The sequence below is a fragment of the Dama dama genome, chromosome 2, assembly GCF_033118175.1.
Source record: "Dama dama isolate Ldn47 chromosome 2, ASM3311817v1, whole genome shotgun sequence".
Classification (NCBI taxonomy): Eukaryota; Metazoa; Chordata; class Mammalia; order Artiodactyla; family Cervidae; genus Dama; species Dama dama.
This window is the reverse complement of record NC_083682.1, coordinates 43654088-43673270: the sequence shown is the minus strand read 5'-3', so window position 1 is coordinate 43673270 and position 19183 is coordinate 43654088. Positions and strand designations below refer to the sequence as shown.

The following is a 19183-nucleotide window of genomic DNA, read 5'->3' as shown; positions in this document are numbered from 1 at the left end:
TGATGTTCTCTGCATATAAGTTAAATAAGTGTGGTGACAATATACAGCCTTGACATACTCCTTTTCCTAGTTGGAACCAGTCTGTTGTTCCATGTCCAGTTCTAACTGTTGCTTCCTGACCTGCATACAGGTTTCTCAAGAGGCAGGTCAGGTGGTCTGGTATTCCCATCTCTTTCAGAATTTTCCACAGTTTATTGTGATCCACACAGTCAAAGGCTTTGGCATAGTCAATAAAGCAGAAATAGATGTCTCTGTATACAAACAGATACTGTCTCAAAAATGAGACAAAATGTCTCATTCCCTTTTCATCTTAATGACAAATATATTATTACTGTTTTTTTGGTGATTATATTTTTTTCAGTAAACTGTACTACTTTATTCATTTTAAGTAATCTATTGTGTCTAGCCCTGGTTTTAATAGTAACCTACATTTTATCAAGTGTAAGAATTTATTTTTATACTTTTTTTTTTCTTATCTTCTTCTGCTCCTTTGGGTTTAATTAGCTCTTCTTTTACTAGTCACTTTAAGATGGAACCATAGCTCACTGATTTTAGATCTTTGCTTTTTATAATTAAAATGTTTAGTACTATAAATTTCCCTCTAAATGTCACTTTCGCTACATACCACAAATTTTGATGTGTTTTATTTTTATCTTTACATACATCAAAATGTTTCTAAATTTTTCATGTGATTTCATTCTGTCCCACTGGTTATTTATTTATTTTTAAAATTTGCATTTGTTTGCTTATTTTTGGCTGTGCTGGGTCTTCCGCTGCATGGGCTTTTCTCTGGTTGTTGTGTGTGGGTTTTTCTTTGCGGTGGCTTCTCCTGTTGCAAGCATGGGCTCTAGCACACTCAGGCTTCAGTCGTTTCGACATGTGGGCTCAGTAGTTCTGGCTCTGGATTAAAAAATTGTTCATTTGTCCAGCTTTATTGAGAAATAACTGACATACAGTTGTGTACAGTGTAACAATTAGATATCTATCTGTTGCAAAATGACTACCCAAATAAAGTTAGTTAACATATCACCTCACATAAGTTTGTGTTTGTGTGGCGAGAACTTTTAAGATCTGTCTTCCTAACTTTCAAACATACAGTATAGTATTACTAACTATAGTCACCATGCTGTCCATTACATCTAGAACTTACTCCTCTTGTAGTGATAAGTTTGTAACCCTTTGTCCATCTTCACTTAGCCCCGACCTCCCCCACCTGCCTCTGGCAACCTCCAACCTGCTTTCTATCAGTTTGGGGTTTTTAAATTCCACAGATGAGTGAGATCATACAGTGTTTGTCTTTCTTTGTCTGAGTTATTTTACTCATCATGATGCCCTCAAGTTTCATCCATACTGTTGCAAATAGTAAGATTTTCTTGTTTTTTATAGCTGGATTTTATTTCAGTGCGTGTGTGTGTATCACATCACATCACATTTTTCATTGTCCATTCATCCATCTATGGACACTAAGGCTGTTTCCATGTCTTGACTATTCTAGATAATACTGCCATAAACCCAGGGATGCAGATAACACTTCAATACAAGTGATTTCATTTTCCATGAATATATACACAGTAGAGGGGCTGTTGTATCATATGACAGTTTTATTTTTAATTTTTTTGAGAAACCTCCATATGATTTTCCATATGGGTTATATCAATTTACATTCTCAGAAGTGTACAAGGATTTGCTTTTCTCCACATCCAGGCCAACATTTGCCTTTGTAAAAATGTCTATTCAGTTCTTATACCTATTTTTTAATTGTGTTATTTGTTTTTTGACATTTTATGAGCTGTTAATATATTTTAAATATTGACCTTTTATCAGTCACATCATTTGCAATTATTTTCTCCCATGCAGTAGGCTGTCTTTTCATTTTGTCAATAGTATCCTTTGCTGTGCAGAAGTATTTAACTGTATATGGCCCCATTTATTGTTTTAATTAATTTATTTATTTTGATTCAAGACTAATTACTTTACAATATTGTAGTGGTTTTCGCCATACATTGACATGAATCAGCCATGGGTGTACGTGTGTCCCCCCATCCCAAACCCTCCACCCACCTCTCACCCCATCCCATCCCTCAGGATCATCCCAGTGCACCAGCCCTGCTGTCTCATGCGTGGAACCTGGCCTGGTGATCTGTTTCACATATGGTAATATACGTGTTTCAATGCTATTCTCTTAAATCATCCAACCTTCGCCTTCTTCCACAGAGTCCAAGTCTGTTCTTATCTCTGTGTCTTTTTTGCAGTCTCACATATAGCGTCATCATTACCATTTTTCTAAATTCCATATATATGCATTAGTATACTGTATTGGTCGTTATCTTTCTGGCTTACTTCACTCTGCATAATGGGCTCCAGTTTCATCCATCTCATTAGAAATAATTCAAATGAATTCTTTTTAATGGCTGAGTAATATTCCATAGTGTGTATGTACCACAGCTTCCTTATCCATTCATCTGCTGATGGGCATCTAGGTTGCTTCCATGTCCTGGCTATTATAAACAGTGCTGCGATGAATATTGGGTTGCACGTGTCTCTTTCAGATCAGGTTTCCTCGGTGTGTATGCCCAGGAGTGGGATTGCTGGGTCGTATGGCAATTCTATTTCCAGTTTTTAAGGAATCTTCACACTGTTCTCCATAGTGGCTGTACTAGTTTGCATTCCCACCAACAGTGTAAGAGGGTTCCCTTTTCTCTATGCCCTCTCCAGCATTTATTGTTTGTAGACTTTTGGTTAGCAGCCATTCTGACCCACGTGAGATGGTACCTCATTGTGGTTTTGATTTGCATTTCTCTGATAATGAGTGAAGTTGAGCATCTTTTCATGTGTTTGTTAGTATATGGCCCCATTTATTTTTACTTTTGTTTCCTTTGCCTTAGGATACAGATCCAAAAACATATTACTATGATTTATATCAAAGAATATACTGCTTATTTTTTCTAGGAGTTTTATGGTTTCCAGTCTTATATTTAGGTCTTTCATCTGAGATTATTTTTGTGTGTGGTTTGAGAAGTGGCTCTAATTTCATTCTTTTTACATGTAGCTGGACAGTTTTCTGAACACCACAAACCAAATTCAGCACTACATTAAAAGGAGTATGCCCCATCACCAAGTGGGATTTATCTGAGGGATACAAGGATGGTTCAATAACTTTATATCTTGTATGGTTGGTATATCATAAACCAATGTGATACTACATTAGAAAATTGAAGAATAAAAATCATATGATCATCTCAATAGATGCAGAAAAACCTTTTGACAAAATTCAGCATCATTCAGTGAATTTAGTATCATTCAACATTCTCTTCAAAAGATAAAATCTCCAAAAAGTGGATAAAGAGGGAACATAATTCAACATTCTAACCCTATATGATTATCCTGCGGCTAATATCTTACTCAGTGGTGCAAAGCTGAAAGCATTTCCTCTTCTTGGATTATGATTATTATTTATTTTATTCTAGTAAATTATATTAATTTCTTCTATATTTTATATATTTCAGATATGTAGCTTGCAAATATGTCTCCCATCCCCTACCTTGCCTTTTCATTTTGTTGGTCATTTGTTTTACTATATGCAAAGCTTTTCAATTTGATGTAATCCCACTTGTTTATTTTTGGTTTTATTGCTTGTATTTTGTTGTCAGTTTCACCAGAAATTATTTGGTGTCAGAAATTATTGCCAATACCCCTATCAATGAGTTTTTCCCCTGTGTTCCTTCAAACATTTAATGGTTTAAGGTCTTGATGAAAGTGAAAGAGGAGAGTGAAGATGTTGGCTTAAAACTCAACATTCAGAAAACTAAGATCATGGCATCCAGTCCCATCACTTCATGGCAAATAGATGGGGAAACAATGGAAACAGTGACAAACTTTATTTTTGGGGGCTGCAGAATCACTGCAGATGGTGATTGCAGCCATGAAATTAAAGGACACTTGCTCCTTGAAAGAAAAGCTATGATCAACCTAAACAGCATATTAAAAAACAGAGACATCACTTTACCAACAAAGGTCCATCTAGTCAAAGCTATGGTTTTTCCAGTAATCATGTATGGATGTGAGAGTTGACTATAAAGAAAGTTGAGCACCAAAGAATTGATACTTTTGAACTGTGGTGTTGGAGAAGACTCTTGAGAGTCCCTTGGACTGCAAGGAGATCCAACCTGTCAATCCTAAAGGAAATCAGTCCTGAATATTCATTGGAAGGACTTATGCTGAAGCTGAAACTCCAATACTTTGGCCACCTGATACAAAGAGCTGACTCATTGAAAAACACCCTGATGCTGGGAAAGATTAAAAGGCAGGAGGAGAAGGGTACGACAGAGGATGAGATGCTTGGATGGCATCACCGACATGATGGACATGAGTTTGAGCAGGCTCCGGGAGTTGGTGATGGACAGGGAGGCCTGGCGTGCTGCAGTCCATGGGGTCACAGAGTCAGACACGACTGAGTGACTGAACTGAAGGTCCTGGAGTCTAGTCTTTGATTTCTTGAGAGTTAATTTTTGGGGTAGTATGAGATAGGGTGCAATTCCATTCTTTTACATGTGAATATCCAGTCTTCCCAACACTGTGTATTGAAGAGACTGTCTTTTCCTCTTTGAGTATTCTGGCTTCCATGAATTGAGTTACAGTCAGGGCTTCACAGGTAGCTCAGCTGGTAAAGAATCTGCCTGCAATGTAGGAGAACCAGCTTCAGTTCCTGGGTTTATAAAATCCCCTGGAGAAGGGAACGGCTACCCACTCCAGTATTCTGGACTGGAGAATTCCATGGACCGTATAGCCCATGGGGTCGCAAAGAGTGGGACATGACTGAGCAACTTTCACTTTCCAACAGTTTACCTTTGCTTTCTATTTATCTCATTTGTTCTTTCCTCCTTTCTTTACTTTCTTTTCAATGTATTACTGTTTTATGATTCCATTTTTTTCTCCTGTAGTGGCACACTAGCCTTACTTTTCTGTTTGACTTTAGTTACTTTCTTAAGGAATTTTTTCCCAAAGTGCAATCCTTGAACTAACATAACTTGGAAACTTGTTGGAAAAACAAATTCTTAGAGCTGTACCCAAGATCTGCTGAATCAGAGCATGTAGGAATAGGGCCTTGCTATCTGTGGTCTGTGAAATATCTTAGGTGATGCTAATGAAGTTGAGATTGGAGAAGCATTTCTCTAGCTTTATATTGTATAGCATTAGCTTACCACAGTGTATTTCAAACAATATTATCCCACCTCATGTACTTCCATCCCCCTACATCTCTTTGGCTTTTGTTCTTATTCATCTTTCTTCTACATATACTATAAATGCCATAATTTATTACTACTTTTGTTTTAAATATCAATTATATTTTAAAGAGATTAAAAATTAGACAAAATATTCAGTATACTTATTTACAGATTCACCATTTATGGTGTCCTTCATAGCTTTGGGTAGATTTACATTTCTTTTTTTTCTAGCTACATACAAATTGTTTTATTTCATAATATATTTACTCTAAAATGTCATACCTACAATAGTTTTTTATTACAATTCATTTTTTTAAATTTATTTTTATTGCAGTGTAGTTGATTTACAATGTTGTGCTACTTTCTGCTATAGATTTACATTTCTATCTGATTTCTGATGAATTCCATTTATATACCTTAAAGGGCTCATTCACTGGTGATAAATTCCCTCACCTTCTGATAGAAAAGTTTGTATTCTATCTTTAATTTTGAAAATTACAATATTTTTGTTTGGTATAGAATTTGCTTGAGATAGAATAGTTGACCTTATTTGATCTTTCAGCACTTTGAAGATTCCACTTCATTGCCTCTGACTTACAGTTTGTGACAAGAAGTCTATCCTTCATCTCCTTCACCTTCTACTTATTATTTGTAAATGTGTCTCCACCCCTACCCCTGCCAGCTGCTTTTGTGTTGTTCTCTTTGTAACTGATTTTCAGAGTTTCGTTTGTTGCCTCTAATGTTATGTGTATGTGCATGTGTGTGTGTGGATATCCTCCTTAGAGTTCATTAGATCTTGGATCTGTTTGTTTTATCAAATTTGCAAAACTTTTGGCAATTATTTCATTTTTTCTTTCCTTTCTGTCTTACTTGAGACTATGATTACATATATGAAAGATTGCCTGGTATTGTCCCTTTTGACCTTGAGGCTCCATTTACTTTTCTGCCCAATTTTTGCTCTTTCTGTGCTTCCATTTAGATAGATTCTGCTTCTCTATCTTCAAGTTTGCTTATCTTTTCTTCTTCAGTGCATATTCTTCTGTTAACCCATTAGTTAACTCATAGTATATTTATCATTTTAAATTTACATTTAATCTCTAGCATTTCCATTTAGGCCTTTAAAAAATCTTTTTCCTTTCTCATCAAGCTGATGCTTAACCTTAAATATATGAAGCATGTTTCTTGTCACTGTTTCAATGACCATATCTGGTAATTCCATCATTTCTGTCATTTTTGACCGATCTTTTCTTCTTTATTAGTTTGCTAGGCCTTCCATAATAAAATTCCACAGGATTGATGGATTAAATAAGTTTACTTTCTCACCATTCTGGGGACTGAAATTTAAGGTGATAGCAGGAAACAGTGACAGACTTTATTTTCTTGAGCTCCAAAATCACTGCAAGTGGTGACTGCAGACAAGAAATTAAAAGACGCTTCCTCCTTGGAAGAAAGGCTATGAGAAACATAGCGTATTAAAAAGCAGAGACATTACTTTGCCAACAAAAGTCCGTATAGTCAAAGCTATGGTTTTTCCAGTAGTCACGTATGGATGTGAGAGTTGGACCATAAAGAAGGCTGAACACCAAAGAATGGATGCTTTTGAACTATGGTGTTGGAGAAGACTCTTGAGAGTCCCTTGGACTGCAAGGAGATCAAACCAGTCAATTGTAAAGGAAATCAATCCTGAATATTCATTGGAAGGACTGATGCTGAAGTTGAAGCTTCAATACTTTAGCCTCATGATGCGAAGAGCTGACTCATTGGAAAAGACCCTGATGCTGGGAAAGATTGAAGGCAGAAGGAGAAGGGGATGACAGAGGATGAGATGATTGAATGGCATCATTGACTCAATGGACATGAGTTTGGGCAGGCTCCGGGAGATGGTGAGGGACAGGGAGGCCTGGCGTGCTACAATACATGGAGTTGCAAAGACTCAGACATGACTGAGCAACTGAACAACAAAAACAAGGGTGGATTTCCTCTGAGACCCTCCTTGCCTTGCAGAGGACCACCCTCTTGCTGTCTCTTCACGTGGTCATTCTTTTATCTGTGTATGTGCATCTCTAGTGTATCTTCAATGCCTTCTCTAGTAAGGACCCCAGTCAGATTGCAATAACATTGACCTAATAACATCATTCTAGCTTAATTATGTCTTTACAGGCCCTATGTCCCAATATAGCCACATTCTGGGGTACTGAGGGTTAGAGTTTCAACCTGTGAATTTGGGGGAGGGGGCAAGATTCAACCCCTAACACTTTTAGTTACAATTCATAATTTCTTGGTATATACATTCCTGGTAATTTTTTGATTTGGGCTGAATGACTCACAAACTGGAATCAGGATTGCAGGGAGGAATATCAACAACCTCAGATATGCAGATGATATCACATTAATGGCAGAAAGCAAAGAGGAACTAGAGAACTTCTTCATGAGTGTGAAAGAGGAGAGTGAAAGAGCTGGCTTAAAACTCAACATTCAAAAAATGAAGATCATGGCCTCCAGTCCCTCACTTCATGGCAAATAGGTGGGGGAAGACTAGACAATGACAGATTTTATTTTCTTGGGCTTCAGAATCACCGCAGATGGTGACTGCAGCCAAGGAATTAAAAGACGCTTTCTCCTTAGAAGAAAAGCAATGGCAAACCTAAACAGTGTATTAAAAAGCAGAGACATTACTTTGCCTACAAAGGTCCATACAGTCAAAGCTATGTTTTTTCCAGTAGTCATGTATGGATGTGAGATCTGAGCAATAAAAAAAGACTGAGCACCAGAGAATTTATGCTTTCAAACTGTGGTGCTGGAGAAGATTCTTGAGAGTCACTTGACTAGCAAGGAGATCAAACCACTCAGTCCTAAAGGAAACCAACCCTGAATAGTCATTGGGAGGACTGTTGCTGAAGAAGCTCCAAAACTTTGGCCACATAATGCAAAGAGCCAGCTCACTGGAAAAGACCCTGATGCTAGGAAAGATTGAGGCAAAGAGGAGAAGGGGACAACAGTGGATGAGATGGTTCGATGTCATCACTGACTCAATGGACACAAGTTTGAACAAAGTCTGTGAAATGGTGAAGAACAGGGAAGCCTGGTGTGCTGCAGTTAATGGAGGTCACAAAGAGCAGGACACAACTGAGCGACTCAACGACAACAATTTTGTACTTTTAGATGTCTAATGCCAACATTTATTTATTCTTTTCAATACTGTTGCACTTGTTTCTGACAAAAACTTTTGTTACTTGGATTTAATTTGATCTTTCCAGAGCTTGCTTTTAAGCTATGTTAGTAATGTCAGGAAAGAGGAAATGGCAACCCACTCCAGTACTCTTGCCTGGTAAATCCAATGGACAGAGGAGCATGATAGACTAGTCTTTTGGGTTGCAAAGAGTTGGATGCAGCTGAGCACACCGCACACACAGTATGAATCCAGAACACCCTGCAGTCTAAGGCTAAATGTAAGGTGAGTAAGTGAGGTCCCTCAGTCATGTCCGATTCTTTGCGACCCCGTGGACTGTAGCCTACCAGGCTGCTCCATCCATGGGATTCTCCAGGCAAGAACACTGCAGTGGGTTGCCATTTCCTTCTCCGGGGGATCCTCCCAACCCAGGGATCAAACCCAGGTCTCCCGCATTGCAGGCAGACGGTTTACCCTCTGAGCCACCAGAGAAGCCCAGTCTAAGGCTAATTTTAGCAAATCCTGCCTACACTTTGCAAATGAGGTAATACCTTTTAAAGTCTCCTATCCATTGCCAATATATTACATGTAGGTATTTCCATTTTAGCTTGTGGTAATATGAATTGTTGATAACCTTGTATAAACTCAGAATTTTTTGGCCTTCTTCCTGGTAGTTCTTTACCCAGCTTCACAAGGAGATTAGCACTCAGCCAAAGACTTGAAGATACTTCCCTGCAGATCTCCAGAGCTTCTTTCTTTTGATATCTTCTCACTTTCTGTATCAGAGAAGGCAATGGCACCCCACTCCAGTATTCTTGCCTGGAAAATCCCATGGACGGAGGAGCCCGGTAGGCTGCAGTCCATGGCGTCGCTAAGAGTCGGACACGACTAAGCGACTTCACTTTCGTTTTTCACTTTGATGCATTGGAGAAGGAAATGGCAACCCACTCCAGTGTTCTTGCCCAGAGGATCCCAGGGACGGGGGAGCCTGGTGGGCTGCCGTCTGTGGGGTCGCATAGAGTCGAACACGACTGAAGTGACTTAGCAGCAGCACTTTCCGTATAGCTGCTTTAGTCTTCATGAACTCCATTCCTTTCTCTTTAACTCAGTAAGACCACCAGCCTCTGCATGAGTTTCCCTCTTATGAGCTTCAGCTGCTTTTTTTAATCGTTTTTTACATTATTTTTAAATTTTCTTTATAATTGAAAGATAATTGATTTACAATGTTGTGGTGGTCTCTGCTGTACATCAGTGCAAATCAGTCATAATTATGTATATATCCTCTCCTTCTTGAGCTCCCCCCCTTCCACCCTTCTTGTGCTTCATCTTTTAAATCGCCTTCAGGCAACAAATAGAGACAATTTTGGGGCTCACCTTATTTTTTTCATTGTTCTTAGGGATGAACAGTTCTGTGCTGCCTATTGGCCAGTATCTGAAATAATAATTTTATATGTTCTTTGTTTTGTCCTGTTTTTTAAGTGCAAGAGGGAAAATCTAGTCCCTATTACTCCATCATGGGTGCAAGTAGAAATTTATTTTGTGGTTCTTTGTTTCATTTTTCAAGGTTAAAAGTTTTCAATAAACCTGTATTTTCAGTATTTATTATAAATTTAGGTACCCATTTAAATGGATTCTTTTTCTGTTCAGCAACAATTATTCTCAGATAATGAATACATACAGTATTTATCCAAGCTATGATTAGAATTGTTAATCATTTTGATATCCTAGGAAGAATTCAATACAAATCAACAAACTTTGAAAGGAATCAATGTGAAATAGTAGTCATTTCATGGAATGTATTTATTCTATTTGTTAGGAATATGTATAATTTGTCTCCTGAAATGTTGGTGAATAATAAAACCTGCTTGGCATTTGTTACAATTATTGTGGAACATAAATAAAAGAAAATGTACCCAGATTAATATTCTTATTGTTTTAATGTGGATGTAAATTAGTCACTTAAAATTATTCTTCCAAATTGGTAATAGCTTCCTTGTCTTTTGTCTTATTCACCATGTCTGGTGAAAATCCATGAGATCTTTAGAGGAAAAAAAATGTCTATAAAGCATCTAGTATGAGAAGAACTGATATGGTCCAGGGTGGATGGGAATCTGTTCATATGTCACATGTGAGGCAGTTGACATCTATCAGTTGCTGCTCTTGACTTGATTTCTGCCCTCATCAGTGACATGCAGACTGCTCAGTCTTTCTGCTAATTAACAAATATGTGTTATATTTTTTGAATTATCTTGATTTCTAGCATAAAAAGCATGAGGTAAATAGAACATATTCTCTTACATTTGGTAATACAGTGGTTGGAAAATTATTCGTATACAAAGATGTATAGATCAAGAAATTAACTTTATTAACACTTTAAACACACTGCTGAAACATACTTCTTGTCATGTTCTGCCTAATTTTCCATCTGATTTTCCATTTTCTCTCTTTGTCTTTCCAGGAAAACAGTTGGTGTTTTTTGCTGTGGACCCAATTCGATTTCTAAGACTCTTCATAAGCTGAGTAATCAAAACAATTCCTATGGGACAAGATTTGAGTACAATAAAGAATCTTTCAGTTGAAAAACCTCTGAGATGAACAAGGACTCTAAAGAAGGAATGAGTGCAATTTCTAAGGCTTTGAAATGCAGCTGAATCAAACAGCTGTGTCATGACAAACAGTAGCAAGGTTTTCTTATTTATGATTATTTAAAATGGAAATGGGGAGAGAATGTGGCAGGATGACAGGTCACATTACATGTTTAATCTGGAAACCAAAGAGGCCCTGAAGGATATCTGATGTGATTATTCACTTTTCACTGCTCAGATTAAAAGAAAACTATTAGGTGCACACTGTTGATTCTTATGGCAGATTCAAGAACTCCCTAGTGGCGAGTTGCACTTGCTCATGTGAGGCTGGTAGCCTTGGTTCTCTTTTAAATTGTTTTTGGTTGAACAAATGCGAGATTGAACAAAATTTAAAAAGCTTTGAAACTCAGATTACATTTTCTACATGAGTATAAACAGAGAAGCATTGATTTAGAAAAGCTCCAGGCCAATATATTAGGTGTCTGAAAATACAGCACAGGATTCCGAGTTGATACGGGTACTTGGTGTTGCTTGCTCACTACTGATGCTAATACCTCTACTTGATATCTGTAGGCTTTATGCTCAATGAACCTTTTGCAGATGCTGATATAATATCTATTGATTTTTTAAAATATTTTTCTTTCATCTTTGTTCCTTTGTCTAGGGAAATCTGCCCTCCCTTGTCATGTGTTAGACACGATGATTTAATCACTCTTTTCCATTCCCAATGTATTTAATCTATCACTATTGCATTTTAATGAGGAAATGTCATTAATGTAAATTATAAAGGGACATACAGACTGATAACTTTTTTTCCTTTTTCAGCATTTTGACCTCCATTATTATTTCCTTTTTTCCCAGTGTAGTTTATCTTTAGGTTTTAGTCTCTTAGTCTGCATCTTGAAGACCAAAGGGTATTGTGTCTGCCAATGGTCACTGAAATATAAATTCTTTCTCTTTTTCACACATTGGTTTATGATGAAGACAAAGTGTGGTCACTTCCTGGAATAGGAAACCTGTATTTTACTCTTTATACAAGAGGAAATACTTAATCAGTTATGGAAATTTAAGTTCTGAGTCAAGAATATTAGTGTTGCACTATCTGGCATTCTGGGTCTTGATAAAGAATTACTGAGTTTAAAGTCCCTGTAGGGACTGTGCTGTGTGATCCTATCAGGTTATGCTCCCTGCCCATTATATTCTCAGCTCAGAAAATATATTTCACTACCTTAAGAATTAAGGCATTTTTACAATTTAGTGGTTTTCTTTTGTAGAATTGCTGTCAAATATAGCACATTGCTGAAATCAGCAACATAGCTTGTCTTGCCTTTGTTAAAATTTTGCATGATATAACATAACATGATAGATTCTACTGTCATCTTTTTGCTCTGACTCACCAATAGCAATCAAGCATGCTAAACCATCTAGCATTAAATGCCCATAAACATATTACAGCTATTTCTTCCTCTCCTTGGAACTCTTTTTGTTCTCTCTGGAAGGAAAGTGAGTCAGAAAAAGATATGGGAAATGTGCAATGTTCCTGCAGATTTAGCTCTGAAGGCATATTTAATAACCAGTACATCTTGGCAACTTTCTAAAATAAAAATAATTTTCATAAAAACACATAACAGGAGAAAACTGGTAAAAAGAAATGAGTTAGAACAGGCTTGTATGCAATATTCTTTACTAATTGTAATTTATTTATGTGATTATGTTAATAAATCTCATCTCAGTAAAACTGGCGGAAGAAGAAGAATGATCTTTCCAAATAGGTCAGCTATACTAGATGAAACTCTTTGCCTATTTTATTTAAATTCCAGTGGATGTTCAAACACTGAGTGTTAGACATAGGTAATTTTTGCTTCTGTAAGTAGGAAAGAAACTAGGACTTCATCCTGTGTGTATGAGAGCTTTGTTTTGTTTAGAGGAATTCTTTCTCTGGGGCTAATTCTTGTCAGACTGATCTTTAAAAAGTAATTTTAATGGCAATAAATGTTAAAATTGAAATGGTATCCTTGAAATCTCTGTAAGCTGACTTTAGGTTTGCAAAAGATAAAGCAGGCAGAGTTTATTCACAAGACGGCACAAAGTTGAGTGTGCAGCAGCGTAAACTTAGGCATTTGGGTTCTGGGGCGTTAATGTCCCTGGCAAATGGTGTGACTACGGAAAATTGCTCTTCACTCTGGGATGAAGATTTCTCATTTGTATCAGATCTGTAGTTATTAGTCTTTTTAGCAATGTATATTTTTGAGAACTTGATTAAAATGAATATTATGACACACCTACAAAACATTACATTTAATTTTGGTGGGCCCACAATCTGCGAAAGCAACAGCTCCTTTTTGAGAAACTCTGAACAAAATAAGGGCTTCCCGGGGAGTTCAGTGGGTTAAGAATCCGCCTGCAATGCGGGGAACACAGGAGACACAGAAGACACGGCTTTGATCCCCGGGTCAGAAGATCCCCTGGAGGAGATCATGGCAACCCAATCCAGTATTCTCAGCTGGCGAATGCCATGAAAGAGGAGCCTGGCGGGCTACAGTCCCCAGGGTAGCAGAAAGTCGGACATGACTGAGCTACTGAGCACACATGCACAAACAGAAGAATCATCTTTACAGTTTTTTTTTTTAACCTATACCTTTCAGTTCTCTGATTTTTTTTTTGGAAGAAACTATCAGTTTTTTTACAGGGTTGTTCTAAGAAATGAACTATGTAGACAAAGGGAAGGAAATTCTCTCTATATGCCCCCAGACCATGAATCCAATAGAATTTTCCACTCAATTTTTAATCTTTTTTGGATTTCCTGTTTTGTGTAAGGGAATGATGTGATTTTTATGTATCAATTATTTTATAATACTAAACTCAGATTCATACATACATACACACACAGACCCCACTCACATACATTTAGAGCTTGCTGTTTTTGTCTTGGGGTGTTTTTTCATTTTTGTCTTTATTGTTTGTTGTTTTTTTAAATTCAAGTTAAAGTTTAGATGATTGATAGTTTTTTGTTTTTCTTTTTTTTAAATTACTGACTTTAAACACCACTCGGGCATTGTGATAGTATAAACATTTAAAACAAACAAATAAAGCAATGTAAACAAAGCATAGGCTGAATTGATTTAATCAATGGATCCATGTTACTCATAACCCCCCAAATCAGAGTTTGTTTGAAGTGTTAATAGTAGGTACTGGATTTAAATTATAAGTCATCATTAAAGAGGCTTGCTGGAAGCAAATGGGCCAGGATTGTCATCAATAGATCAAGTTGGTGATAAAGAATATTTATTATATTAAGAAGAAAAAATTTTAAGTAAAAAAATATTTTTCTTTAAGGATGGTAAACTCAGTGGAACAGTGATTTTTCTAAACACCCCATGAGACACATTTTAAAGTGCTGCCCTGATAAGCAGATTCCTTTTCTTGTGTTATCCAGGATACTGTAATATATTATAGAAACATAAAGTGATGAGATGGTTGGATGGCATCACTGACTCAATGGACATGAGTTTGAGCAAACTCTGGGAGAGAGTGACAGGGAAGCCTGGCATGCTGCAGTTCATGGGGTCACAGAAAGTCAGACACGACTGAGCAACTGAACAACAAAGTGCTGAAGCTGGAACTACTCTGATTGTGCAGTTGAAGAATCTGAGGTCCAAAGGGAGATGAAAACTTGCTTCAAGTCATCCACTGAATTTGTCACAGACTAGACTTTAAGTAATCTCTGCTACTGAAAGGGGCTTCCCCCCTCCCTGTGACATATACATTTAATAAGTCACATCTGTTGGCTTGAACCTCCCCATAAACTCTATTTAGTGTTAGGTGGAAAATAATGTATGAGTGTTAATTCCACATTCAGATACAGAAAATCAGTCTTTTCCCCATGTCTCTTCTAATTTCTTACTTAGTCTTATATGTTTTGCTGATTAGAGCCTATTTCCAGATAGCAGTTTTAAAATATGTCAGTTGTAGTAAAGGAGTTTGTAGGAGTTTGTAATGGAGAAATACAAGTAGTATAGTTTCTAGGAAATGCTAATATTGTAATTTTAAATTTAAAGTCATAGACCAAAGTCTTAACTTCAGCAGCTTTCTAACCACCCAGGGAAATGTTGATATTAAAACAAATGACTTTGGTTCTCTATTCACATGACCATAACACACTTCTTGTTCAGGAGAAGAGAGTCAGCTTTTTGTAAACTCCTGAGACAGGAAATAAATGAAATCAAGCATAATGAGATGGACATTTAGTTCTACTACCACAGAACAATGAGAACTCTTTTTCCTTCTGTCTAAATCTCCCCTCCATTACCCCCAACTTCTTTATTTCATTCTGTAGTATTCTCAAAGGACAGAGTTGCAAAAGCTAGGTAGATGAGGTTTTCCAAAGAAAAAAAGCAGATTTCCAATACTTAGCAAAGAGATGTCCAATAAGGGAAAAGAGAAAAAAGGTCATGTGAATCATTTAAAATTAGCAGAGTTAAGCAGCATTGTTTTAGAACAGACACCAGTAATGTTTCTGAAGCTAATACACAGAATTTTTATTTTCTACTATACAAAAGTTTGATGTTCTTGTTTATAGAATCTAAAAATAGATTTTTATTGTATTTTACACTGGTGCAGAATCCCCAGTAGTCTTAATACTGCAATTTAAGAATTGGTAAGTGCAGGAAATGCCTCACAGGAGCAAAACTGGAAGGGAGGAAAAAGGGAATCAAAGAAAGAAAAACTGTTTAACAGATCAGGACATGTTAATGCTTTATTTTCATAGCATAGATGCTCAGATGTGTGGCGAAACTAGCTATTACTCTTTTGGAAAAATGTAAAGAATGTTGTGTTTGGTTCATCTTTAAGAATCCTCTCATTTTCATTGTTACTTGAATTTTTGTAGAAGCTTTACTTTTGATCAGAATTCTGTTTGGCTTCTATAAGAATTAGAGCTTTGATGAGCTGCCAGTTGACCTGGAGACAACCCCGATATTTCGATGAGGACCAGCGCCACATAAATGCTTTAGTATATGTGGCAATAAAGGGAGGCTGCCACGCACTGCTTCAGCTGCCCATGCTGTGCATTGACATTCTGTCACTGCAAGGTCATATTTCTCAGCGCGTATCCTTCTACCCAGAGAGTGAAATCTTCCTAAAAAGGCAGATGCTGAGAAAGACATTCTGCTGTGTCAACAGTGTATCTGTTCACCTATATCACACATTCATCTGAAGATAGTTATCATTTTAGGATAACTATAAAATTCATCTTAGTGGTGAGAAATATCCACAAGGCATGATATGGGAGGCAAGCTTGTCTACTGTATATATACAGCACAGAATATACTTATATATATATACACAAGCACAATGCTCTCAGCCATGTCCGACTCTTTGTGATCCCACGGACTGTAACCTGCCAGGCTCCTCTGTCCATGGGAATTCTCCAGGCAGGAACACTAGAGTGGGTTGCCATGCCCTTCTCCAGGGGATGTCCCCAACCCAGGGATCAAACCCAGGTCTCTGGCACTGCCAGCAGAGTCTTTACCATCTAAGCCACCAGGAAGCCCATATGTATGTGTATGTGTATATATATATACAAGGCTCAGCTGGAGTGGATACCTTGGAATATTTAACCACTTTCTCCTTAGCCAGTGGATTGGCTGCTATATACATACTCAGCTCTCCAGCTGAACCTTGCGTGCTAAGCTGCTTCAGTCGTGTCCAACTCTTTGTGACCCCATGGACAGTAGCCCACCAGGCCCCTCTGTCCATGGGGATTCACCAGTCAAGAATACCAAAGTGGATTGCCATGCCCTCTTCTGGAGGATCTTCCTGACTCAGGGATCTGACCCGTGTTTCTTAAGTCGCCTGCATTGGCAGGTTGGTTCTTCACCACTAGCACCACCTGGGAAGCTGAGCCTTAAGGAAGGGAAAATGCATACACGTGCCAGAACTGACCTGGGTTGCACGCCAGGCTCAGTGATTAGATGTGCCACACAGTTTAAGCTGCAAACCCCCAGAGACTGTCCAGCTCAGGAAAATACCAGCCTTTGAGTCAGCTTGGCATCGTGAATCACATATCTGGGTACCCACCAGGTACAATTATATTCTTATTTAAAGGTGGCCAATATTTGTTCACCAGATGACATTAGGAGAAAAGTGTCTTTACGGTCTTGTTCTTTTCATTAAAATTTAAGTTCAGAGTTGGGAAAAGTAAACATCACTTTAAAAAGTGGGAATAATTGGCAGCAGTTCTGTTCTTCCCTGAGACTGCTAATTTTATCATTTTATTCAGCCACCTCCAGAGTGAAGAGTGAACAGAATCCTGGGTTAGAAACTAGAAGACTTGTAGCCTTTAGCCCTGAAAAGTATTCGACCACGTGCATAAAAATAGAATAATATCTGCCTCTGCTAAACTCACAAGGACGCACTATGGCAAGCATGCGGAGGAGAGGAGGAGAGGGTGGTGAAGAAGGATACATTCCGGGCAAATCTTCCTTAATAGGTGTTTTGATAGTACAGTCAAAATAAAACACATCTCTATGTAAAAACACAGGCTTTTCTGAGTTACAGCCATTGTTAACTGAAAGAATTTATATTTTCTGGGCATGTAAAGAAGTACCCACAAGCAGATTGGCACCACTGTCTCTCCTGAGATTTCTATAAACAAATCCACCTCTTTATCCTGTGTAACTGTCATCTGAATTCCTCTTGAGTATTTTAGATCAGGCCCAGTGTGGCTGGAGACAGCTGTATTTATCCATGAGAGTTGAACTAGGAATTGTTGGAGGGTGATACAAGTTACTTGCTTATTTAAGGTTTGATGGAGAAAAATCAGGTGCTTTTGAGACATTCTAGTGAATTAAAACAAGGCCTTAATCTTAGAACTAGAAATAATTCTAAAAAAGCTTTGTAGGAATAATTATACAAAGCACCTGCATTGTAGCTATTTTTTCCTGGATGGAAATAAAATTATCTTTTTTCTTACGCTCAACAAAGACACCGTATTATATATTTTCATCAAAGCTTTGTAGATATTTGTATTTAAATTATGTATATGCATATGTATGTGAGAGAATATTTTTATGATGGATTTAAGGAAAAATTGCCTATGTGAAATGACATTCTACAATAATGTGTAATGATACTTTTCAACTTCCATTAATAAGCATTCAGTAGTGGCAGGTTCACAATTGAAGAAAACATAGTTCACTTATGACAATGTGAGATAATCAGAAGTCTAGGCGCTTGATTCTTGTTGAGCTGAAAGTAAGTGTGATTTTATGCGGTGCTGGAGAGGAAGCACTACGTCAGATTCAACACTGAAAGAACTGGGAAAAAATACAATTATTTTTTTATGTAAGTTTATTGGTATAGAATTGTGGTACATTGTAGAAAACCTTCATTGTTTTGCTAAACAAATAAAGGTGGGTAAATATTCCTAAAATTCCTTTAATTGTAAACAAATTTCATGCCTTTGGCAGTAATAATCAAGAATTTTTTTCCAGGATTTTGAGTATGTTAGTGTTTTTTCATCCTATGAAAGACCAAATGATCACACTAGTCTTACTTGTGAAGATATTAAATGAGTGATATTTAAGAAATGTTCCTTTGAAAGATTTTGAATGTAGTATAATTCCAAGCTTCTCACCACTCTTGCAACTTTCAGTTCAGCAGGATGTATAATTGGGGATTATGGAATTCTAGTCTCTAAACCTACTATGCTGGGTTTGCAGTTTGGATTTTATTTTTGGTTTCTTTGTGTTTTGGCATTATTCTCCAAGCTCATAATTATGCTCATTAAACACTGAAATATTTATATAATTTTAAGATGTTGAAACTATGCATATTTCTCTTCAGAAAAATTAATAAAATATATGTTCATTATGAATTCTAATGATGAGTTTTCATACTTGATTATTGACAATTTCTATTTGCCTAAACATTGACTATACTGTAAATATTTACACCCATACAGAAAGTTCTGCTTAACAAATTTGGTTTATTTTCCCCAATATGTCATCATTTCTATTTTTTTTTTTAATTTACGCATTACACAAAATAAAGAATAATAGGATAAACACTCACAGGTATGTCTGACGTTTACATAGGTGGAATATGAGTGGTTTGCTTTGTTGTAGACACCTGTGTTCCAGTGACATTTGAAAACTAGTTGTGTGATTTCCCCATCAGAAAAATGCAGACCAGAATTTTCTCTA

General features: G+C 37.1%; 1 protein-coding gene across 3 annotated transcripts in view; it reads left to right on the top strand.

The window, feature by feature from the left end:
• The window catches only part of NOX4 (NADPH oxidase 4), a 177753-nt gene extending 158928 nt beyond the window's left edge, over positions 1–18825 (top strand). For all 3 annotated transcript variants that reach the window (XM_061120442.1, XM_061120435.1, XM_061120427.1), the window contains exon 18: positions 10853–18825. In XM_061120442.1, coding sequence (XP_060976425.1) covers positions 10853–10973 — 121 coding nt within the window. In that variant the 3' untranslated portion in view covers positions 10974–18825. The remainder of the gene's footprint in view (positions 1–10852) is intronic.
• Positions 18826–19183: the final 358 nt, after the last annotated feature.